Source organism: Homalodisca vitripennis, unplaced genomic scaffold (assembly GCF_021130785.1).
Source record: "Homalodisca vitripennis isolate AUS2020 unplaced genomic scaffold, UT_GWSS_2.1 ScUCBcl_1037;HRSCAF=4149, whole genome shotgun sequence".
Taxonomy (NCBI): Eukaryota; Metazoa; Arthropoda; class Insecta; order Hemiptera; family Cicadellidae; genus Homalodisca; species Homalodisca vitripennis.
The window spans coordinates 115344-142486 of record NW_025777220.1 but is presented as its reverse complement, the minus strand read 5'-3'; the positions used below and the strand labels follow the sequence as shown (position 1 = coordinate 142486).

The 27143-nt window shown below is 36.4% G+C and overlaps 1 protein-coding gene across 1 annotated transcript; it reads left to right on the top strand.

Moving 5' to 3' along the window:
- The first annotated feature begins 1123 nt into the window (after positions 1–1123).
- On the top strand, positions 1124–23802 carry LOC124371205. The gene is made up of 4 exons (XM_046829535.1): positions 1124–1337; positions 2567–2744; positions 23330–23497; positions 23589–23802. Exons 1-4 carry the CDS (start codon positions 1124–1126, stop codon positions 23800–23802), a joined length of 774 nt encoding a protein of 257 aa, XP_046685491.1.
- Positions 23803–27143: the final 3341 nt, after the last annotated feature.

The window sequence follows — 27143 nt, the reverse complement described above, 5'->3', positions numbered from 1 at the left end:
CCTTCAAATTAATTAAATTTTTCTAAATAATACATTGATTATTTTTATACAACACATATCATTGGGCTGAGCGTTAGAGAACAATTACGATCCGCACGATTCTTGAGACCGAATACAACTGTGAACATGACATTTTGAAACCTCATTTGTGAATTTAACCATTCAAAAAATCCATCTTATCCCCGAATTTGGAAGCGGACAACCATAAGTTGCGGCGAATTGTAATATTATACAATTTAATGTACATAAACCGGTGTTAAAGTTTTTTTTAGTAGAAGTTACCCTTTAATAAAATTATGAAATAATTTATTGAGTAGTAAAGTTTCGATTAATATTTTTAAGTAAACTAAACATTATCCGTTTTATTCTTAACTACTAGGAACAATGGTACTCTCAGTTACGTTTTATATTTATTTAAAAACGGAATTTATTAAATCTAAATAATTTTATTAAAGCTGTACTTTAGTTTCCGAAACTAAATGTTTAAAAACTACAAGATGTGTTACAAAATGAATAAAACAATTGTTTGCAATACTAAAAGAAACAAAAAAGCGAAATTAAACTTAATACTTAATTGTGTGTTTAGGTTCAGTTCAGAGCTCTGGTGATGGTTTCCGTAACTAATTGGTTAAATCAACAATTACAGACCACATTTCTCCTGAAACCTGTTTAATATAGTTCTTATTTTATTGGGTAAAAACAATTAAATGACATTAGGATGTGAATTTTATTCCTAAGTCAACTAGCATTGGCTTATTCCAAATTATTTTCAATATTGCACTGCTATTAAATGCCTGAGTGATATCTCTCAGTCATATTTAAGTAACTAAATCTCCAAGTAATTTTTACACTATTTATCAGATATGTATGAACGGTTAGTATATAGCAGAGACGTTACTTCAACTGAATTAACCGTTACTGTGTAGTGGAAAATCTGTTTACATATAAAACAATGGATCAGCAAAATAGAAATAGTTTTAATATTTTCAAAGATTTGATTGATAATAGTGATGACATAGATGAAGACAAGAACTACTCACCCTCAGAATGTTCAGAGAGTTCAGACTCAGAAGATCAAAGAAGATTAAAAATCAAGAAAAACAAGAGCCTACATAAAGTTTACATGAATAAAGGACTACTGACTGGTCAAGCATCCACCTCGACTTTTAGGGTTGATTGTTCTAAAAAAGAGGCCCGGATTGCGACTCCTGCCACCCCAGCGACCTCCCACGGCCTGATGGAGACCTCCGATAGCCCATTGGAGACCATCCACGGCCTGCCGACTACATCTCAACCCAGCAACGCCGTGTCACCCGGGACAGGAGAACAGGGCCCGGGTGAAGTCGGAATTACCCCCGAGAGCTGCCAGGGTGCGGCGACCAAGTGCCAGGGGAACCCACGCTTGTCGGAATCCCAAAAATGCCTTTCCAAAGGCCACCTAATACCACCGGGGACTTCTGCTCCAGTTGCCCAGCTGATGGATCCAACTACTTCTGAGGCCAACTCTGGAACTTAAGGCCGTCCCGCCGCGGGTCTGCGGAAACGACAAGCGGCTCCAGGGACTCTTCCGCCGAAAAGCCGACAGACGGACACCAACGCAGGCGAAGACATGGACGTCGATCGAGGGCCACGCATTCCTCCCATCATCCTGGACGTCCCCAAAGGATGGGCCAGCCATGCTGTTACCATCAAACAGCTGGTTGGGGGCGACCTGGAGGCAATCTGCACCGCTCGGACGCTACGGCTGAAGACGAGCACCGTGGCCCACTTTCGGCAACTACAAAGGTACTTACAGGAACAGGGGCTGAAGTTCCACACTTTCGCCATGACCACTGAGCGCCTCCTCAAGGTGGTGATCAAAGGTCTCCCAGCCACCCTATCGCCGGAAGAGATCGTCGAGGCTTTCCAAGGAGATGGCTAAGCATCGTGGAGGCCAAGCTCCTAAAGACCAGACGTGGACAACCGACCAGCCTGTGGCTCATCACCCTCCGTGGAGGCGATGGGCTCCGGCCTCCTACTGATGTCTACACCGCCCGGACTCTGTTCTTCTGCAGGCTGGAGGTCAGGAAGTACACCAGGCCAAGTGGACCAGTCCAGTGCCACCGATGCCTGGGGTTTGGGCATGGCTCCAGCCACTGCCACCGTGAGCTCCGCTACGTACGATGCGGTGATAATCATCTGTCCAGCCCCTGCCCGAAGGAAGCTTCAACCCCAGCCAGATGCTGCAATTGTGGAGAAGCCCACTCTGCCAACTACCGTGGGTGTGTCACCTTCAAAAACGAGAAGCAGCTCTCGTATGCTGCCGTTGCCAGGATGGTTCAGAGACCTGTACCTTCCAGGATTGAGCCTCCTAAGCCTCGAAAAGTTCCTGCTCCTGCCCCTCCTGCCACCGTAGATGACACCGCGGAGCCCTCCACTGAAAACCGGGAGGAAGACGACTTCGAGATGGTAAGGCGTCGCCGTCATCGCCCAGCTCGGAAGCCGGAAAATCGGGGGGCTCGTTCTCGTTCAACTCTGAAGACCTCAACCTCCGAGACACGTCAACCCCCTGCCTCTCATCAACTAGAGAACCCAACAATCGAGGATACTCCTGCCCCTGCCAGACCAGCAATACCCAGGCCCACACCGATATCTCGTGCTGAGTCACCTAAGACTGCTTCCAGCCCTGAACTACAAGCCCAGCCGCCCACACAAAACATCACGCCGACTTCTCACCCAGCTTCCCTCCTGTCTCAGATCTCAAGGTAAGACTAAATCAGATTCTTTCTCAGCTGACCAACATAGTGGCGTTGATGTCACGCCTCATGGACATGTTGTCCGCCACCAGGAGCTGAGATCATCCGGATTGCCATCCACTACAGCGGAGCCGAACTGGAAATTGCCTCCGTCTACAATCCACCTAGAATCACTCTGCAAACTCGCTGCCTTGATGCCCTGCTGCGTCCTGGTTCCCCTGCACTTGTTGCTGGGGACCTCAATGCGAAGCGTCTGGACTGGGGATGCCTGAACACCAACTCCAACAGCAGAAGTCTCGAACGACTCCTGGACAACTGACTCCAACTACTGACACCTGAGGAGCCCACGCACTACAATCACAATGGACGGCACCTCCCGGACCTACTGGACATCGGTCTAGCTGGCTCGCTGGACGCACACATCGAAGTGTTTGCAGTCTTCGACCTCTCGGACGACGGAGCGGCATCATATCCTCCTACTCGTCCCACCAAGATCAACTGGCACCACTTTGCAATCCACCTCGCTGACAGACATCGGCCACCACCAACTCCTGCCGAGTCACCGGACCAGCTAGACTGACTTGACTTCCATCCTCCAAGAAGCTATGAGGGCCTCGTCATTACCTCTCTCCCGGACTGACATCACTCCACCTCTACCCGAGGAGTTGAGAGAGGAGATTCGCATTCGTCGCAGACTGCGAAGGGAGTATCAGCAGTCCCGATGTCCCCACGCCAAGCAGACCTTCAACCGCCAGGCCAGGAAGTGCTCTCGTCTCCTGGCTGAACACAGAGCGGCTGCGTGGGATGAATTTGTGGAACATCAAGCTGACGGTGGTGTCGCCGGCATCTGGAAAATCTCCAGGGCACTTCGAGGGGAGAAAAAGACCAACCGACCACTTCATGGACAGCGTGGTATTGTCTACTCCCCTGGAGATCGAGCAGAGGCCTTCGCCGACACCATGGAAGACCAATTCTCCCAACACGCGGATGTCTACGACGAGGGCACGTGCGAAATGATTGAAAACTTCCTGGAGGAATACCAACCTGACGAAGATGACCTACCGCCCACTGTGACTACACTTGAAGTGCAAGACCACATTCGCCGCCTTCGCCCGAAGAAGGCCCCTGGCCCGGACTCCTTAGGAACTCCATCATTGAAGAACCTGCCGGCTTGGGTGATCGTCACGATCACCTGCATCTTCAACTCATGCCTACGCCTGGCTCACTTCCCGACCACCTGGAAGGATGCCAAGGTGATCATGATACCCAAGCCCGGCATGGACCCTCTCTTCCCGGAGAACCACAGGCCGATCTCCCTCCTGCCTGTGCTCTCCAATATTCTGGAGAAGATCGTCTTGGCGAGATTCCCTGAGGAGTTCTTCACGTCTATCAGGACAGAACAATTCGGCTTCCGCACCGGCCACTCCACCACCCTTCAGCTTCGCAGAGTCCTGAACAACATCACCGGAGCTGTAAGAAGGAAGCACCACACCACTTCGGTCCTGATAGACGTGAGCAAAGCCTTCGACAAGGTGTGGCACGAGGGACTGCTCTTCAAGCTGTCATCTTCTCCATTGCCTGGCAGGATTTTTCGTCTGCTCCGCAGCTATCTCCACCTCCGGGCCTTCTCCGTCAGCGTTGCCCGATCCACCTCCACGACCCGCCCAGTGACATCTGGTGTGCCACAGAGATCAGCCTCGGCCCAATCCTGTACCTGTGGTACACAAACGACTTTCCGGTCGCTCCGAGAGTGCAGCTCTTCCTGTACGCGGACGATGCGCTCCTCACGGCCACTTCTGACAACCTGAGGATGGCAGGATTCTACATCCAGCGGCAGCTGCACCTACTGGAGCCCTGGTTGACTAAGTGGAGGATCAAGGTCAACGTTGACAAATGTGAAGCCATAAACTTCACGAGGACTAGGAGACAAACGGACGGCCGTCACCTGTCACTCAACGGCGACGACATACCGTGGAAGACTTCAGTCAAATACCTGGGGGTACTCCTGGACTCCAAGCTGATCTTCACACCCCACGTCTAGAGGATCTGTGGCCAAGCGAGGAAGGGCTTCGGCAGCATCGGCCCCCTGCTCAACTCCACGAAGCTACCAACCAGGACAAAGGTCCTGCTCTACACGGCTCTGATACGACCAGTGCTCTAATTTGCGGCCCCAGCATGGTACCACCTCACCTGCAAGACCGCAAGGAGGCAGTTGCTCGCTGTCCAGAGCGTGTGTCTCCGGCGGGCCACTGGGTCGCCCTGGTTCGAGAGGAACACCGTAGTCAGGGCTTCGTCCAACGTCCCTACCATCAGGAGCTTCGTAGAAGGCCTGACATCGAGCCTTGAGGAAGCTGCAGAGTCCTCACCGTGGGATCACATCCGTGAGCTTCGCGCTAAGGAGGTCCCCCAACTGCGTCTTCCCATGGATGACTGATGACATCGACTACAACTTCGACTGCACCACGACACTTCACCCCACTGACAGGTAGCGAAAGCTACTAGGGCTTTGACCCTCGAGACACAAGGCAAAAGCCTAACCGGCAGAGGCCTTGAAAGATGTGGGGGATACACCCCCCCAGTCAAAGCGACTTGACTTGACTGATAGCTTGTTCGATGTGTAGAAATTGATTGTAAACTGATTTTTTTTGTACATTTATAGTAGTGAAAGGATTTAAAAAGACAAATTAAAGTTCTTTTTTAGCTCACAAAATATAGGAAAATTATCCATAAATTAATCTTTACACTTTTTATCACATATGTATAAACGAATAGTATATAGCTTGGGCGATGTGTTAAAAATGATTGTAAACTGATTCTTTTTTTGCAATTAGAGTGCTGAAAGGATTTATATACATGCACTTCAAGTTCTTTTTTAGCTCACAAAATATATGAAAATAATTCTTCAAGTAATCTTTACACTTTTATCAGATATGTGTGAACGAATAGTATATAGCTTGGCCCATGTGTTGCAAATGATAGTAAGCTGATTCTACCTGTACACTTACAAGATTTAAAAACGAAAATCTCAAGTTCTTTGTTAGGTCAAAAAATATGCAAAAGTTATTTGTTGTTTAAGATAATATTCCTCATTGTATAAAACCTGTTAATTGCAATCGCGTTATAACTAAATAGAATTTGTGTCACTGTCCAGTGTACATTTAAACTGCAATTTTATAGTTCCTTAGAGGAAGAAAAATATTATTTTGATACGTTAATATAAAGCAATGAATTATTTGAAAAATTATTGTGAAATTAAACATTAAATACTTTTAATTTAATTTTAAAATATTTTACTTAGATTTGTTTGGTATTAATAACTCCTGTACACGACTGATAAAATGAAAGCTATAACTATTTTCATAACCATTTGTCAATGTTCAAACCACTACCCTAACACCAATAGGGTAGTCACACTAGCTTAGTTTATTTTCCATATTTATTGCATAGTTGACAATGATTACTCTCCTGTACGTTAAGGAATTATAATTTTATTTTTACTGCGCACTTTACGGCATAGATATTTTTATTATTTGAATGTAAAAAGATAAAATATGTTTCATATTCAAGTATAGATAAGGTATTTCGCTCAGTATCACTATAAACATATTAGAGAAGTTTAAAATATAAGCTGCTATATACTTGACTTTGTGCTTAAAGAGGCCTCTGACCATATCAGCACAGGACGTAAAGTCTCTCAGCAAATGCATTCTCTTTTTTTATTAAGAAACCAATTTCATTATGTTATTTTATTTTTAACATTCAAATCAAGTAGTCTAAAATACTATTTAAGTTATACCAACATTTAATTAAAATATGAAAATATAATTATTATACAAATACTTCACTCGTTTAGTTATAAAAACGGTTGACTCAGAATATTGAAATTTACATTCTTAACTAGCATCCGTGTATATGAAGACTATTGTTAGTAAATAGCGCGTCCGATTCGGAAATCAAACTCTGACCCTTTACGTGGTATAACTGAGTCGGTAAACACATACTACCAAGACAGTAGAAGATGTTTGCAAGGCATATTCTAGTAATATTTCTTTAACGTGTGCCTAATAGATGTGAAGTTGCAGGTATTATATTACTGTCAGCAAAAGAATATTTTAAATGATGTAATGCTTAAATATTTTATTTATAAAAGCCCTAATGGAGTCCAATAATAAAGTGAGTGATTTTACCCTCGACAGGAGAGAGTTCTGGTGTACAATTCAGTAACTAATTCATAAAGATATAAGTTATAGAATAATTTACTTTTAAAAACTACCCTTTACTGTTTTTCTAATATTTAATTTAAACAGTTTAACATAATTTAATGGAGCATCGATATTATTATTATTCAGCCAGCACACTATAATTTAATTTAGCTTTTAATATTTAGTCAGTAAAAATACGTTAGACTAGGAGATGTGTGACATAAGTAAAAGGATGCTTCTCTTATACAAAATTTGATTTTATATCAATTACGTAAAACAGGTCCAATTCCACTCTGTTGTAATCCATAAACATATCAAATTACAAAACGATTACCCTTTATTCTTTCGGTACAGAGTGGATTATAAAAAGCCTTAAACACAAATTTTCCAGTTTTAGAAGAAAGTTATGACAACCTTAATATACCTTGGTGGAAAACTAACAAAATAACACCTATTTCAATTTTTTTACTTTAGTGTTGTCACTAAATTTAACTGTTCAGGTAGCCTGTCACTAAAACTAGGATGTATAAACTGCTTTGTTAGGTGAGAAATCGAGGAGGAGATGCTGTGATTACTAAAAAAATAATATAAGTAACTCATCTGTATGTTCTGATCCTGGTCCTGGCCATAATGTATCCTGGAGGAGTTTCCCTAATGTGTTCCAAATATAACAATTCTGATAATAATCTGTACTATCGAAAAACCAATGACCAAATCCTGTATCTTGTTGTTTCTATGGATATGCATAATTTGAATATATTAAACTTTGGTTATGTTTCAGCTGTTTTCCTTATTTTCTTTTAATCCTGACTTGTGCAGGCGCGTCTTACGCCACGTTCACCACCGAGAAGCATCACAATTATTTTATGTTATTGTAAAGTCGTACATTGTATGGGTAAAAATATATAAATAAACTTATTTATAAAATGTTTGTTTCAAAATGCAACCCAGAAACACCTTTGACATGAAATGTTTTGATACAGCCACATCTACAAAACCTAAATATATTTTACAACATATTTGATTCTATTAGTCTGCAATATTGTACTTTTAAATCCCACCGTCAATGAAATCCAAATTCATGTTGCCTATGTTAATCAAGAATTATTCTAATGATATTTCATGTACCTTTATTATACAAAAACTTGAACCAGATTATCCTACCTTTTATGCAGAGGTATTGCATTACAGTTCTGAAGCATATAGGTTTATGAAAATGTCCGTATCATTCATTTTTAATTTTGAAAGTGCAAAAAACTTAATGTTTATATCTAATGATCAAACATATATTGAGGTTTTATGCCATACGCATTTTATGGCGTTAATATGTAAATTTTTATCTATACGCTACATCACGTGATACTAAGTGTTTATAATTTCCCCTTTTATACAAGTAACAAATATGTAAATTCAAGCCGAATAGTGTACTTTTCTTTTAGCGATTGTTGTCCACAAATATTTAACAACTATGGGTTAGCTAATTTGTAATTTCTTGTGCTAGTATGACGGTACGTGTATGGGACTTCTATAAAGCTACGATTTCTGGGTTAAAAACACTTCTGTATTATATTGTTTGTATTTTTAATGTCAATTTAAATTTACCTAAATTTCTCGTTTAATAAGATATACAGGTTAAATAAGTTAAATAAATGTTTCCAACATTTACAATTAATTGCCGACATTGACAAAAACCTGATATCCAAAAGTGACTTACTGTTCAATAGACCAAATTTGGTGAGATTTAACCAGCCCCTCGAGTGGTGGGCGGTATTTTTGCTGGATAACTTATTGAAATAAACTGGGCTCCAGCGACTCAAAAGAGGAAGCTTGTAATATTTAAACTTTAAATACAAAGCATGATACCATTTAAAAGGTATCTGCAATATGACCACTGATATTTCAAACATCAAGTTAGCTACAGTTTTTAATGGCTATATTTTAGCTAACTCTATCATCCGAGAGTTAGTTATATGCAGGACTTAGAAATTACTCATAAAACCTCAGCGCCCCCTTTTAGGCGACACTTTTTGTAGCATTGTTGTGTAACCTTTTAATATCCCTGTGATGGTAACGATTCCATTGAGTTCGTGAAGGTTATCAAAATCCTTCTATTTAATACCTAGTCTACATAAAAGAAACAAAGTGAGTAGTTTCATGTCAAGTACTCGTCATAATATGGAAGTAAAACGGGACATATTCAAATTAATAGCAAGCATAAAATTGCGCAAGGAAGTTTTTTGCGCCAACTCTTTTTTTTGTATGCACAATTATTGTACTGGAGTAAATATGACGGTTTTTGAATACTATACTACATAAAATTGGTGATTATCTGGACTAAATGTATCTTATTGAGGTAAAAAAAATTAAGATTCTTTCTTTTACTCGTAAGCAAAAACTCCTTACGAGTGCACTGATAGAGAATTTTCGGGTTTCAAAAATTACTACACAATGCAAAAATTATTTTAAAATGTACAGTGCTCCGACTCCCAGTGTTTTCCTCTCAGCTCTCTCATCAGTTGGTGGTACAAAAAAAAACAAGGAACTATGTCATGGCTGTAAGGAGGCTGGGGCACCAAGGGGCTCTTGTTATGGGTAGGGTAGTTAGTAACGTCGAAGGCCGTGTGGCTGGGGGCATTGCCGTGGTGGAGCTTGAAGATGACTTTAATATCAGGCCTGATGCGAGTGATCAGGCGTTTCAGTCTCAAGCACCTCCAGATAAAAGGCTGCGTTGACAGTTTTTCCTTTTGATACAAACTCCAAATACACGATTCCTCGAACGTCATAGAAAACAAACAGCATTGCTTTGATACGAGACATGCTCATGTGCACGTTTTTGGTTTTCGAGAGGTTTGGTGTACTCGGAGCTCTGCCTTTTGGATTCTGGATTTAAATATGTACTGATGCTTTTGTATAACACAAATTGCTAAAGAAGATATGTGCTACGTTTATTCAGCACACCGGCAGGGTGTCCTCTCGATTTAGATGTTTAGCTGACGCATAATTCCCCAAAACTACTTATTTTATTTCGTCATGAAACAGAAATTTCATTATTATCAGTTACAAAGAGAAATTTAAATATTTAAATGTAGTAATATAATCGAATTAGACATTCCTAGTACTGTATAATTTAAATTGGCCCGTTATTATTTCTTGTAATGCGAAAGAGAGCTCTGGCATGAGTTTCTATAACTATTAGAAGGAGTTAAAACTTCTAGAAAATATTTTTTTCAAAATTTTTTGGCACTAAGTTTTTTAAATTATTGAATTATAACATTTAAACAACAATTTGTTACTGTTTTTATATGTTAAATAAAAAGCATTGACTAATTTAAACTCATTACGAATATCTTGCTCACTACAAATGCTAGAAAGATTGCTGGAAAACACAAGTAAGAAAATGTTTCTCATTAACAGTTATATATATATATATATTTGATAAAACTACGAGAAAACTTCCATATATGTGTACCGTAAATTAGTTAATTAAATTTCATACAATGTTAATTATCTCAACTAATCAGCCTGTATATTAATATTATTTTACAACCAATGTTCCGGAACCTAAATTATTGGCGGAGTAACGTTACCTAATTGGGCAAACGCGTATGAGAATTTTTTATCTTTCTCTAACTCCTTTGTAGCAGCCCACCTACGTAACCGATCAGACCCTCGCGCAGCGCGTTGTGTCCGTAAAATAAAATTTATTCTTTCGTATTATTAAATTAATAATGTTAGCCCTTTGATGCCAAACGTAAAAATGAATGTAACGTAAAGTAAAGAATGTGAATAGTAAAGTAACTTACCCTTGAAGATCTTTATTTGCTTGATTGGAGATGGATAAAGAGTTGTGCGTCGTCTTATGGCGACGAGCACATTGATATAAAGTAGTAAATTGTATATTAAATGCTAATACCGTCACGATTTTGTTTTTAAGAGCGAGTATACGTAGCTGAATGTATCTCACGTGTTGTTTTGAATAGATGGCTACCATTCCCAACCTACTTCCTCTTCTAGAAATAACCGTTCTTAGAACTACATCTTCAAATGTCTCGGGCCAAACTCCCGACAACCCGTGATGTGAGTCTACCTATTTGCGAAGGGAAGTGTAATATTATTAGTTTTTTGTAAAGTAAAACGTCGATACGCATAATACAATAGAAACATCTGGATCTTTTAGCCCACCTAGAAGACCTACTTTTTTAGTTATTATATTCTAGATTGGGCAATGCAACGATGGCATTACAATTAACTTTTCCTTTACCTTCAAAAAGTGGTGTTTTAAGTTTTTCGTAATTAAACTGAACTTATAAGTAAACCTTTGTATTTCTAGTATTTATATAATACGACCTCCAGAAGTCAACCACCCCCATGTGTATCGTCATACGGTACACAACTTTATTGCGCCACTCTGCTATTGATGTGCCTACTGTCTGCCTCAACTGGGTGAAACTGAGGTGAAAAACGCCACAATTCCTGTCATTTGAAAATAGAATAATTGTCTAAAATGAGTTGGTGATTTGAACTGATATCTAAGATGTGTATAAAATTAAATAGTGGTACAGTACAGTAAATGAACTCATGACAGTCCTTAAGACAGTGTTTGAGAAACAATAATTTACCTACTCCTAGTAGCCTATATAAAAAGAGACCACAATCAGAAGTAAAACTTCTCAGTGAAAAAGTATGATTATTGAGAACAAGGGTGCAGTGAATGAACAGTGCTATTCACCTTTAGAAATTCACCAAATTCCAAGAAAAGTGTAAACATTTAATAATAAAACCATGTTCATTTTAGTACAACCAGCTAGAACTAAGTTCTGTACATAGTGAAACTTTAACAGCTTTAAAGTGTAGGCTAGTAAATGTTGAAACAACAGTTAGCTAAAAACTTGCTACCACAGTGAACCTAGAACAGCTTAAAGTGTTAGAATCCAATTTAAAGGGGAGGCGGTACCCCCAAAAAATATTTATTTCACATTTTTTTTTATTTTTTTAAAATGTTAAGCGGCTTTCTCACACAAAGAATTATATAATACATGTAAATTGAAAATTGTAAACATACAGAAAAAAAGTTTTAAAATATGCTTACATCATGTTTTCAGGAAGAAATGTTGTGACAGCGCTTTCGTTTATTCACACATTTACTATTATACATATGACCTTTATTTTTGTGTGCTATAATTTGCTTTTGATGTGTTGGCAGGCCCTGAACAAACTACTATTTCATCAGCTTTGAGTTCTGCTCATCTGACTTATATACTGTGTTGTTTTATTGTTTTTTTGCTTAGTGTTTTTGGTGCTTTGTGAAGTGATAGTATGATGAGTTAGTTAAGTAACTTTATATTATTATTGCTAACAATTTGTTATGATATAAATATGCTCCGTGTTAAAAGTAAGTTTATCTAAACCCCGTAAAGGAGTTGGTTGTAGGAATAGAAATCCAGCAGACCTAAGCCCCTATTGTGATGTCAAAGATGAGTCTACCCCTAGGCCTGAAAAGTCAACACAATCTCAGTCAAGCTCTTTCCAAATAAAATACAACATAGATAAGTAATGAGATTTTAATTTAGTATGAAAACTATGACAATGAAAAATTATTAACATGTCAAATTTTATCAGATCACTTTTTAAGTTCATCACTTTGTAAAAATTGCAAGAAAAGTGGTTTTACAAGTGCCGTGGCTGCTCAAGCATTTTGGCCTGGCTTTTGAGATGGAGATTTATTGTTTGACCATTTGTAAATATGTACAAAAAATTTAATAGTTCTAGGAATATTAAATAGAAAAAAAAGACTCTATTAGATGTAAATATAGACTAAGTTGTATGGACTGAGTCTATCGGGAAAGGTATGGCTTGCAGGCAAAATGTTATGTGGCGTAAAAAAAAAAAAAAATTTGAAAAAAAAATCTTTCCGCAACCACCAACAAAACCGTTTCGATATAATAAGATTTTTAAAAGACAAGGCTAAACAGGTAATGTGGATGAATCCATGAAACTCTGTCTGTGGATGAAGGCTGTATTTGAGGAAAATAAAACCTTAGTTAAAGAACGAACGCGGAACTTTTTAAAAGTAGGTATTGGATGGGCAACTTTTGGCAAACGGCGTGTGCTTTAGCTCTCTAAAAAACCGTAATAGTTACTTGTACAATGTTTGAACCACATGAAACGTTATGGAACAAGAGAAGTGGTATCTAAAGATTTTGTAATTGTTAGAACAAACAACAACCATGATGCCTATTTGTTCTGTGGGGGGCGGTTTCGGCGCGGGTATTTTCGGCAAAATATCAAGAAGGCAACAAGCGAGAATGCCAAGAGGTGCGTTTCACGAGTCGGAGGTATGGAAGTCGAGCATGGAGCCTTAGCTATTTTTCAACCGATCAGTAAATAAAGATATAGAAGTTAGTGTACTTTAGATTATTTAGGTTATTGGAGAGACAAAAATTTTCAAAACTATTGGCAGACAGTAAACCTTAAATGGTGAAGTGGAAATAGACAGGAAAACTGGGGGTGCAGTAGTTTAGGCGCATTAGTGTACAAGAAGAGCGAGTGAGGTGTGGTTAGGCTATGGGCTAGAGTTACTGGAAGGCTTCAATACAAGGATCTTGGCGGCGCGGTGCAAAAAGGATAGTTCGTTTAATCACTTTCTGTCTTTAGGCGGTAGTGAGGAAATGGTGCGATGGGGGAGGGTGGGGTTGATGGGGTCTTAGGCAAACACTCAATATGTGAGCAGTAGTAACCATGACATAAGAGCTTAGACTGTGACACAATATGCGATCTAATTGATCACAGCTTTATACGAACTATCACTATTATGGAAATGCTATTAGGAAAAAATACTGGATAACCTACAGAACATGAAGGCAGCGGTTTGGTCCAAATATTTTCATGAACTTCGACGGACGGACAATCCACAGCATGGCCTTTGCCCGTCAGGAGAAAATACATGGTGTAAATACAACAATGCAAATCACACTAAAAGAAGCCAAATTCTCATAAGAAACAGCATTCCTTCAGCTATAATGTTACCTTGAAACCATCTTTCAGGCTTTAGCAAATCCTGACCTTCTTCGAAAATGTTTTACACGGTAAGACTGCAGAATGTCAATGAAAGCAATCAATAGATGTCATCTGGTCTAGAGTGGCCAAAAAAAGATTTGGTGACATTGAACACACTTGAGTTGGTGCTTATGATGCTATTTCTACTTTTAATGATGGCAACATAAGCAAAATGCAAAATGCCTTAGAGCAGTAGGCATTGAACCTTGCAAGGGAGCAATTGGACGCAATGAAAGTTTTTGACTACGAGCGAGTGCGACGAGCAAATTGTATGCCGATAAGTGAACTTCAAAGACAAGCAAGGAGACAAACCAGGAATCTTTAAAAAGAAGGAGTTGAGGAGGGATTTTGAAGAGTAGCCTGCATATGATCCAGGAATGCACTAATGCTACGGTAAATAGATTGCATGTTTTTTTTCTATAAGTTTTGTTATTGTTTACTCTACTTTGTGGCTGGTATAAGTTCTATTTCAAAATTTTTCTCTGTTATTTCTCATAATAAGATGTAATTTCTAAACTGAAAAATGTTGAACTAATATAGCCTAAATTAATTTTTTGTATGTATCTTGTCACTCCGATATGACTATAGCCTAACCTCGCGCCCCCATCGCGTTACTTTTTGATATACAAATTTTCTCAATATAGAATAATGCTAAATATTAAAAAGCATATATAGCCTATTTCTATTAATATAAAGATCACATTTAATTATAAAAAACCAATTAAATATCATATATAGGTAAAAATAGTATATAACATAGCTAAATATCATTATATTCGTTTTTTTGCGATTTCCCGCAAATTGTACATTTTTTACAGTTTTTTGCACACAAATGTACACGTTTTCTCAGAAACTACTTGGACTATCAACTTGGAAACTTTACACACATTTATATATGTATTTTGGCACCTACTGAGTTTTTTTGAGATGCCTCCTAATATAATTAGGTACCTAAAAAAAATATTCTAAATTCCAATTTTGATATTTCAATTATGGGTTTGAAAAAAAAATCAAAAAAAAAATTTATTATTAAAGATACAAGCACCAAAAAAACTCGTAGTTTGCTTAAATAACCTATAAATGTTGTATAGAAAAAATTAGGTTGATTGGTCCATTAGTTTCTGAGTATAATTGGTACCTAATGTTAAACATTACAAAGACTAGGGGGGTACCGCCTCCCCTTAAATGAATCATTAGAACAAGATGATGCTAATGGAACAGGCATTTAAAGACAATAGGCCCTATTTCAGTACACCCACCACAAAAACACACCTACTGCCAGTACCCCACTTTGCCTATAATGCCTATTTATAATTGCAAACAATGATTGTATTAGTCCAACCATTCTAGTTGAAATTATGTTTAATAAGTTAAACACCCTTGGTAGAATTTATATTTAAGAAATTTTTACAGGTAACAAATGTGCTTAGTATACCTGAGCTAATAAACTTTTTTGAAAACTTTATTAAAACTAAAATGTGAAACTAGCCAATCAGAAAATGAAATTTTAGCATTGTTACCATGTTATCAAAAGGACCACTTTTAGCCAAAATAATAACAGTGTAAGTCTGTCATGCCAAATTGTCAACTATCTACACAGGGATTTTAAATAGGCTTTTATCCCGTGTAGGCCTAATTTGAAAGACTGAACCTAGATTTAGTTTATAGTGCCACGAAGGTTTGATGAGCCACTGTATGAATACATCTATGACATCAAAAGAGTCTCAGTCATTTTATTGTGTAACATAAGTGAACAGTACTGGTAACTTGTATAAAAAGAGGTATTAAGCCTACAGATAGATAATAGTTAATTTTTGAAAACAATCCCATGTTGTTTTACAGATATGGAAAATGATTTGTATAGCTAGTAACAATATAACCCTTTAATGATAACTTAAGGGACAATATGAGTAAGACAGTATGTTTAACAACATGTACCCACCAACAATGTTGAAACTTAGAAAAAAAGTAGGCCTATGTCAAAAACTCAAAGTTATGTTTCATTGAGAAAAGGCCTGGTCACTTAGCACAAAATTTTACAGGAATCCAAAAATACTAGTCGATAGGGAAGAGGTATTAACACACAACACATAAAAATATCCCTCCCCGGTTTCAGAAGTTTTAAGAAAATAATTTTATAAATAGTAATACTGTAAGAAAAGAAAAACACTATTTTATGTAGAGTCTTGGTAAGGTAAATTAAAAATTGGAGTAAATTAAACAATAGAAAACCTAATTTAAGACTAAATGTTATGAAAGTGTAAACAATATTCCTTTAATTGGAAGCTATAGTGGGTAAAAATGTAAAAACAAACTGCTTATTAGATACTGGATGCTACAAAGATCATAATTAGTAAAGAATTTTAAAATATCCTATTGTTGAATAAAAATTTTTCTAAATTTAATGAAACAGATGATAGAATGTTTTGCTGCAAATAACAATGAAATAAAATGTTTTGGTTACTGTTTATGCTAAGATAAAAATTTCTAAATTTTTTTGGAAAGTAAAATTAATTGTATTGGATAATTTAAAATGGGACATTGTATTGGGAAACCCATTTATAACTAATAGCAAATTAACTTTAGATCTTGATGGAGATTCATGTTATTTTAAATTCAATTGTAATGATAAAATAAACTAATGTCAGACGAAAGCCTTTTTGACATGAAGTATACAGCATTGATGTAAAAATAGGTGCACTAGAGCTGAGGCTGAGATACAAAACCTTATAGGAGATTTTCCAAATTTTGTTAATCCAAAAATAGGAACCTCTAGATTTGGAAGTGAGATTAGTTTCTAAATGACCCCCACTGTAAATTATTAGGCCATATTTATGAGCCCTCCAACGTGTAAATTAAGATGAAAAAAAATAAATAACAGGATTGGTTATGGACAAGGAATAATTGAACCCAGTACTCTCAGCCTACTCCAGTCCCAGCTTTTTAACCAAAAAGGACAGACTTGTAGTCAATTATACCGAATTAAATAAAAAGTTATCAGAAAATTGATTTTCCCATTGGTGATTTAAATAATTATTATCAACAGCTTAGTGGAGCCAAATAATTTATCAATAATAGATTTTAAGAACAAGTTAATTGCAAGTCCTATTATCACCTGATAGTCAAGATCTTACCTCATTTAGCACTATATTTGGGAAATATAAATATAAAACGAGTACCCTTTGGTTTACTTGATGGTAGGCTGTATTGTCCGCCTATCTTGACACAGTCCCTAGACAATATAAAATTTAAATATGTGAAAAAAATTTGTGATGATATCATAGTTGTACAGTAAAGACCTTTGATTCGCATTTGAGTACATGTCAAGATAATAGTAAATAGACTTAAGCAAAACATGGCTTAACGGCAAACCTAAGAAAGCAAGTTTTGTTTGAGGAAATCTCCGTTTTGGGGAACTTAAAAAAAAATAATACAGTAACTATAGATCCCAGACGGAACAAGGAGTATAAGAGAATTTATGCCGCCTAAGAACCGCAAAACAAATTTCCCATTTATTATAGGTATGACCAATTTCTTTTCAAAATTTATAAATAATTATGCCGAATTATGTAATCCTTTAAATCGTTTAAGAAGGAAAAACGCTAAATTTTTTGGACAAGTGATATGGTCAAGATTCGTTTGTAAAGTATAAAAAGAAAGCTATATGAATCCTCCTTGTACTCCAGTTAGCCGATTTATCAACGCAATTTATAGTAATGACAGATGCTAGTGGAATAGCCGCATGTGGTTGTTTGTTACGGAAAACGACCAAAAAGAAACTAAAGCCAAAAGCCTAAGTACTCTAGGAAATTTACTGATGCCGATTAAAAATATACGTTTATGAAAAAGAAGCTTTGAGTGCACTATATTTGCATAGAAAAAATGTACGAATTTTTTAGAAGTAGAAAACCTTTTAAGATTTAATAACTGATAAGCCAAGCTTTATCCTATGTCCTCAACACAAAATGAAGAAGGAAGACTTGCCCGGTGGATCGAGATGATTTATAATTGCCATTTGAGGTTGAATTTAAAAGTCCACCGATAATGCACTGGCAGATTGCCCTATCACGTATGTTTGAGGTGCGAGTCGACGGAACAGCTGAATCCGAGCCCCAGTGACTGCCGGAACGGTCCAGACCAGGATAAAAAAATAGATTATCGATTTCCTTCTTCCATTCAAACTCCTCCCGGAAGGCAAACATGTAAACCAACATCTAATGCTAAAGCTAAAAAGCAGATAAATAAATAAGTGCAATAACAAGGGATAATTTGTGGTATGTTAATTAATGATTTGGCCATTAGCATTTAAAGATTTAGGAAAAATATCAACTTCCAAGATAAAGAAACTCAGAAAAATCATTCAAATCTGTAAAAAAGCAATAAAACCAATTTATGTTTTTTATAAATAACAATTAACATATTTACAAAAGAAATGTAAAAAGTAAAGATTAAGACTATTTATAGCCTGTACAGTTAGTTGATTTTGTATTTGAATTCTTCCACAGTTCTTTAATAGGAGGTCCATTTAGGCATTGCTAGAAACGCAAAGAAAAAATTAATCAGAATTTTTATAGACCTGATTTAGACGAAATTATAAATGCAAAAGTGAAAGGATTGTAATGGTTTAGTAAATGAGTAAAGTGTGCCAAAGAAAATATGAAGCGAATTAGTATCTGTGGACATTTAAAGAACAATATGGATTGAGTTATTCATAGATCGTTTAGTCCTCTTAGTGAGAACTAGAAACAGCAATTATATTTACTTGTAGCTTGTAGATGCCTGCCAGTAAATTTCAATGGCTAATCGACTTTGAGGAATGAAAATGTGCCAGAAATTATGTAATAAATTAGAGCCGCATATTTTTAAACATCTTTCTGTACCTAAAATAATAGTGTCAGACAATGCCGCATATTTTACATCACTGTATTTTAAAGAATTTCTTATTTAAGAATTTTATTGAACACCGTCACTGACACTAGCGCCTTACAGGGCTAAATGTAAATCGAATCAGAAAAGGCATAATAGAACACATATCTACATTATTACCGTAGTTTCTATCACAACCTGTCATAGTAATTGGGATCATGACCTAGGCTATATACAATTAAGTTTAAACACCGCCCATAATTAAAGCACAGGTGTTGCTGCCTTTGATTAAATGTTTAATCATCCTTCAATAATGATTTATCTAATTTATGGAAGCTAAATGATCTAATTGGTGATTAATCTTTCTCACGGAAACTGTTGTAAACAATTTAAAGGATATGCTTTGTGAATGTAAAAAGAAGTATAGCACATAACAGAATATAACAAAAGTACTCAAGCAAAATGTATAAAACTCCCTTAAAGTATGCATTCCTTAGTAATGGATTAGAACCCACTATCTAAGCATTAAGGTAGAAAAAGTTTTTGTGGCAAAATTATCACAAACTATGTAGTAATTTATAGAATTTTATATTTTTTAAGCCTCTGTAACTTTGTATTTAACAACACACTGAAATGTTTTGAATGTAAAAAAGGTTCCATATTGTAGATCTGAAACCAAATAAAGACCTGTTCTGTATAAAAAAAAAACTGTGTAGCATCCCTAGCTTAAGGAACCACTTGCTGCCAATTTAAAAGATAAGATAAAAATCCAGGAAGTTAACTGTTTGGTGAATTCTTTAACGAATGTGTCCAAGGGAAATGATAATATAGAAAAAGAATTTGTAAATAGACTTAGTATAAAGAAAGAGACAAAGTTGATCCTGACTGTTTGTTAATATAGGAAACAAATATAAAAGTTGTGTCCAGTCTTTTTGTATGTATGTCAAAATAATTGAAGTTTGAAATTTTTGTGGATATATTTTGAAGTGTTAAAATTCATGTAGAATTTAAGATGTATAGGAAGTAGTATGAACAATGAAATTAAGAGTGATGAGTATTAATAAGAAATGTTGAGACTTAGCCATCACGGTGATGGGGAACGATTTCATTCCAAAGTATTCGATCCCATATTGGTAACTGTCCCGCAATTCTCAGGGTATTTAATGGCAAAACACTATAACACAAAACTCTGGTATGAAATGCAAAAAAGAAGTATGAAATGTGAAACGCCTATATAAAAAACACTGACACTACACTTGTTCACGAATTTAATCGCCCCTTAATGTCCTTAATCTTGCAACGACCCGCAAATTCTAAAACGCTGCAACGTGCACTGCATGAAAATAGTTTGCCTAAATTGATTTCTATTTTTGGTACCTAAGCGAGCAGTCATAGAACTGCATTTGGCATGCTAACTTGGCGGATTTGATAGGAAACTTTGAAACCCGCGCTATCGTATTGTTAATGGATGAATTTGAATTTATGTAATGAATAAAAGTGGTTTTAATTAAGTATGGTTATTTAGAATATGTTTAAAGTAAAGAGGCCAAGCAATGTTGCGAAAATCAAAACAGGGGGGATATTCTTGTACCGTAAATTAGATTAATTAAATTTCATCAATGGTAAATATTCGCAACCTAATCAGCCAGTAATAATATAAATATTATTTACATCCAATGTTCCGGAACTAAATAATTGGCGAGTAACTACCTAAAAGTGCACGCGTATGAATTTTTTCTTCAAACCTTTGATAGCAGCCCAACAACGTAACCGATCAGACATCGCGCGCTTTGTCCGTAAGTAAAATTTATCTTTTCGTATTATTAAATTAGCCCCTTTGATGCCAAACGTATAAAATGAAATGGTAACGTAAAGTAAAGATGTGAATAGTAAAGTAACTTACCCTTGAAGATCTTTTAATTGCTGTATGGAGATAGATAAAGGTTGTGGCGTCGTCTTATGGCGACGAGCACATTGTGTATAATAGTAATTTGTTATCATTAAATGGCTAATACCGTCTCGAAAATTGTTTTAGCGAGTTTTACGTAGCATGATGTATCTTCACGTGTTGTTTGAATAGATGGCTACCATTTCCCAACGTCTACTCCACTTCTAGAAATAACCGTTCTTAGACTACAGCTTCAAGTGTCTCGGCCAAGACGCCGACACCCGTGGTTGTGAGTCTACCTATTTCGAAGGTAAGTGAAATATTATTGTATATGTAAAGTAAAACGTCGTACGCATAATTCAATAGAAAATTGGATATTTTAGGCCCACCTAGAATAACCATACTTTTTAGTTAGTATATTCTAATTGGCAGAACGTGCATTACATAACTTTTTCGGGGGTTTACCATCTAAAAGTGGTGTTTTATAAGTTTTTCGTAATTAAACGAACTTATAAGTAAACTTTGTATTTCTATGTATTTATTACTACGACCTCAGAAGTCACCACCCCCAATGGTGTTTATCGTCATACGGTACATATGTTAGTGACTGACTCGTACCAAATAATGTAATCTGATTCTCCCTGTACTATTTGGGTACTAAGAGGATTATACATAGCATCAAACAAAAATTAGTAGCTTTTACACAAAACACAACAATTACGTTTATTAACTATATTTTAATAAGTACTTTTTAGCACTACATATGAAATATCGCGGTATTATGTGTTGTAAATAATACTAGCTAAACTAGGATGTAAACTGCTTATTTGTAAGGAAAAATAGCGAGTAAATCTATGATTAATATTGAATTAAAGTAACTCATCCTTGTAAATCCTGGCCCTGCTTATGGCCATCACATCGTGTTCCTGGTGCTACTTCCTCGACTAGCTGTGAGTTGAACAAAGTTTGAAAAGTGAGGCGACATAACACTTTAGAATTATATAAAAACATTAAATTATAAATGTTACTTTGTTTCCATGGATATAAAATAATATATTACGTACACTGCTGTTTTCGTTTCACCCGTCCCTTATATTGCTGACGTCACACCTATTAATAACACTAAACAAAACGCTTGTTATCTGATTACCCCAACACGTACATTTTAATGTGACAAACGTGTGAATAAAACATAATTAGAAAGGTTATAATGAGATACTTACATGTCTAAATTTACGATATTTATGCTACAATAATAGTGTTTAGATACAAGATCTAGGGAAACTATTAGAAATGACATTTTATAATATTGCTAATTAGTATATAATAGTGGAGTTTTGAAATTCTAAAAACCATTCTATGAAATAAGATAACTTTAATGCTTCACTAATCATATTTGAGTTTATATTTTCAATCCAAACTTTTAGATTTTTAATAATCACGCTAACCCTATTGGACATATTAAATTTGATATGTTTATTACTTAGATACAAAAAAAGTCTGCGTATTAGAATTTTAAAGTATTGCCTACAAGGTTTCATGAAACTAACTTACAATTTAAAAATAAAGTATTTTGCCGCTAACCGTGGTACAGAACAAAATGTATTCTAGTATTTGGTATATCCACAAGTAAATATCATTTGTCGTAGTAGGGTTAAATAGTAATGACAAGTACGATATGCTATTTATACTCGTATAGATGGCAGCAATAACATATTAAACGAATTTGAATATTATACTATCTTATAATATACTTAAGTTTTGCTTTTTGGACCTTTCCCAAAACGCATTTAATAAGCGATTGTCTCAATAGGCAACACAGTTACATTGTGAGATATTTCTGTATGTCGATTTATTATCATGTGTTTGTAATAATTTCCTTATCTTATAAATAAAAATGAATCGCAAAATGTGTTGCTAAGCGCAAATCTTGAGAACGGCTGGATCACTTAGGTTAATTCCTTTTGTAAAATGTTCATTGAAATCGATAGAAATTTTTTGTGAAGCAAAATATAAGAAAATTTACCCTGAATATTTTAAAATTCAGAAAAAACGTAGTCTTTACATTTCATAATCCAAATTAAACTGGCACTAAACAGCTGTTAACACCTTCAGCTATAGTTCGAGAAATTGGCTGAAAGAACTGCTAACATATAAAATTGTTTAAATATTAAGTAAACAGTGCTTGATTAATAATGTAATGCTGATAGTAAAAAAAAATTATATATATATATATATATATATATATATATATATATATATATATATATATATATATATATATATATATATTTTACTCCACATTGCGTCACTGACGATTTATTTAGATTATATTTAAATAATGCAAAGCATTTTAAATATAATTTATAAACTGTAATAAAACAAACCTTAATGCACAAAGTTGTGAGTGTTTTCACACAATTTATTTTAAACTGGGGGGCTTCGTTGACATTTCGATATGGAATTTTAACAGTACCTTTTGGAAAAACAGAGAAATGAACACAAAAATTCCTCAATGATTCTTAGGGGGACCCACTAAGGTGGACTAAGTCCATCAAATACTTGGGAGTCGTCCTCAACAGGACTCTACCGACTGGTCTTGCCGCCAAAAGGAGGATCTGCCTTGGAATGGCCGCCCGTCAAGGACTGTCGGCCCTACTGAGACCACACTCCGGACTACCTACCAACAAGAAGCTGCTGCTCTACAAAACGATAGTTCGCCCCAACGTGACATACGCGGCTCCAGCCTGGTATTCACACACCTCCAAGACGATCAAGGAGGTACTAGAAGTCTTCCAGAACAGGACGCTCCACCAACTGACGGACACTATGGTTTGACAGGAACACGGTCTTCCTACGGTCTGCAGGACTACCCAGCCTGCATGAATACATCGCAGGCCAGGCGAGAGCCATGTATGCAGTGACAGCTGAATCACCGTGGGAACACATCCGGGAGTGGGTAACCAGGGAAGCCGTCCACCCGTGGAAAATCCAACAACTGAAAGTCATACTAGATGACCCAACCCTAGAAGAAAGAACAACAAAAACCAACTAACTCATCACTTCACTACTCAACCAACCAGACTACTCGAAAGCGACAGAAGTTTAAAACTACACAATTAACAACTCCCCACGACTTAATGCAACAATAACCACACTTGGGGCTAGACGTACACATAGGCATTCTGCTTGTTGCAGAGAATCTACCTCAGAAGGGACATGAGTCCCAGCCTACCCGCTGCCTGCCTGCCTGCCTAGATTTGGAGGTTTTCAAGAAGACAGTTGTAAACTGATTCTTTGTGTACACTTAGAGTACTGAAGGGATTTAAAACTGTAAATCACAAGTGCTTTCAGTTCGGCCACAAAACATACGAAAGTTATTTGTTGATCTCAGTCAACCACTAGTAAACTATAATATACATATATGGTATAAATTAAAATATATAGACTATAATTCTCCTCAAATCTGTACAACACCGTTTTTTAAATCATTGACTTTAAACAAATTAACGCAACACGTTCAGAATTTTCATCCTAAATGAGCTAACATTTACTAATTTAAAATTATCTTCAATATATACACTACAATGACATGCCTAAAAGATTTCTCTCAGACACGTTTAAAAAGATAATTCTTTTGTTAATCTTTACACCTTTTTTTAAAATATATGAGAATGTATATTAAAACATTTGGAGGTTTTAGAGAACATAGTTGTGCCATGAGGGTCAGATGTGACGGGCAGTAAACTACCTCTAAAGGCCGTGCTCATCTGACTGCCCAACTCTGTAATTGCCAAGTTTGGACAAGTACTTTATTTACCTACTGTAAATGCTATGTTCATTAATAGTAATTTTTGTGTGTAAATTGCATTCAAATCTATTGAATATAATGGAATTTCGGCGTCGGCCAAATCTGGCCGGCACAACTTTTTTCTTTCTAATTTTGTATTGAAAATACTACTGCCGGCCAGATCTGACCGTCTTTTGTTTTCTCTTTGTTGCACGAGTATTTCGTCCACCAATGTGGGTATTAGATGAAGCAGCTGATAAACAGCTATCTACTTTCCTGCGCGCGCAACTATTCTTTTTCTGTGGCTGTAACTAGCATTGCACGACGAGCATTCCCGCCAAATCTATTTTACGTCTGCTAATAACTAGTGTTCATGTGTAGTCTTTTCTTTTTGGTTAGTGTGAACTAAACTTGAGTAAACGTCTTCATCATGTGTAATAGAGATGTGAGTGATGACCGTATTCAAAGACTTTTTTACTGTCCAATGTCGAGTGAACCAGATACTTATGACATTGAAAGTGAGCGAAACTTAGTTTATCTTAGTGGCTCAAGTGTTGACGACACGGATGAAGATCCGGACTTTTTACCAAGCGAATCTGAGCATTAAAGTAGTGATGGTGAAGGTGAGTCTGCCATGGAAATGGAAACCAATGATGTGAACAGTGACGGTTCTGGTGTAAATGACGGTGAAGTGATGATCGATTAATGGACTGAATTCAAAGGTAGGCAACATGATTTTCCTTTTAATCGTATTTCTAAGTATCATTTAAATATTGCCAATAATGCTAAGTCTGTAGATTATTTTTCAGCTTTTCTTATTGACGAAATTATTCAAATGATGGTCATTGGGACAAACAAAAATGCCAGTAAAGTATTGCGAGAAACCAGATTGAGCCGCAATAGCAGTCTTAAATGGACTCCCACAGATGAGATAGAAATGAGAAAGTTCATTGGTATCCTCATATGGATGGGTTTGGCAAATCGTCCCCGTATCACAGACTATTGGTCTGGCAACATTTTTTACAAGAATTCGGTTGCTTGTCAAGTTATGAGCAGAACCCGTTTTCAGCTGATGCTCCGCTTTTGGCATTTTAACGACCATGCTGACGAAGAACGTGGTAGGCATATTTCAAAGATTTTACCCCTTGTGTCAAGCATGAACGAAAATTTTTTTGAACAAAAAATCTGCTGGCTAAGACCTTGTAATAGACTAGACTAGACCATGATTTTCACACATATGGACTAAAGATTTTCAAACTATGTGATCAGCTTGGGTATACCTATTGTATAAAAGTGTACATGGGTAAAGGGACAATTCAAAATGAAAATAATGAACTAGTTTCAACCTCAGTGGTCATTGAGCTCATGGAAAATCACTTGGATAAGGGACACATCTTATACGTCGACAACTACTACACATCAGTGCAACTTAGCAAAAATCTTTTAGCTAGAAGAACCCACCCGGTGGGTACTGTAAGGGCAAACAGGAAAGGTCTCCCTGCCGAAGTTATGAAAGCATAAACAAAAAAGGAGAAATGAAGGCATTTGAAATTGCAGATGGAATTGTAGTCACAAAATGGAAGGACAAGATAGAAGTGAGAATGCTGTCCACCAAGCATGAAGTGGAGTACGTTCTTACAGAAAAAAAGACAAAGAAGGTAATGCCATATTCAAGCCATTAGTGGTAGTTGGGTACAACAAGGGAAAGATGGAAATCGATGTGTCTGACAAACTATCATCGTATGGCCGCGTAATCAAAGTGTTCTAATTTCAGATATAGTTATTTCTAAATTTTTTATCCATTACAAATGTTTGCCGTTTAAGTCTTCAATATTTTATCTTATTTCAAAGTTGCCATTTCTCTCTTATGAATAAAGCTTATTGTATGTATATATACCTGTGCTTGTATTACAAAATCTCCACCACGGGTCGTCTCCCCGTAATTTTTATTGCAGTGACATTAAAATTGTATAGCATATTCATTTTTACAATAACATTAAGTAAAATTTGGACTTTCCATACCAAAATCATCTCATCTAGACATACATTTTGTTCATTTGAACAAATTCTCCGCCAATTACTCTCACTTCAGTCCAGGATTATTCGAATGATTGTATGGCCTCCCAGTTTATTTACAAAAACTCGTCCACATTATAAAATTCCAACGACGCCAATCAGCATTTCAAGTGAAATTTAACGTGGTATGGTTGTTGTATAAAAACCTAGGCAGTAAAAATAGCTGTATAATACTGTGGAAATTTGTATATTTCATCTGCTATTGTTAATAAATATTAAGGTTTTCCAGATACTTATTATACACCCAGTATATAATTCTTTTAATGAATTATGGTAGTTTTGGGTTTTTGGGATCATGATCGGAGGAATGCACTAATAAAAGTTTCGTCACGTTTCGGAAAACAATAGTAATTCTATTAAGTAAGTAATGTTTGTCTCAATTTTGTGATATAACCTGTATCTAAAAATATTAAAACATTAATAAATAAACAGGTGTAATAGTTAAGCAAATTCTAACATACTTTTAGATCTTTTAGAGAGCGGTATAAAGATATCGGTGTAAAATATCTTCGTCCCCTTAAGAAAATAAA

Coding starts and splice junctions, on each gene's coding strand:
- LOC124371205 (XM_046829535.1), top strand. CDS start 1,124: ATGAATAAAGGACTACTGACTGGTCAAGCATCCACCTCGACTTTTAGG. Junction 1,338..2,566: donor GACAGGAGAACAGGGCCCGG/GTGAAGTCGGAA, acceptor CTCATCAACTAG/AGAACCCAACAATCGAGGAT. Junction 23,498..23,588: donor ACATACGCGGCTCCAGCCTG/GTATTCACACAC, acceptor ATGGTTTGACAG/GAACACGGTCTTCCTACGGT.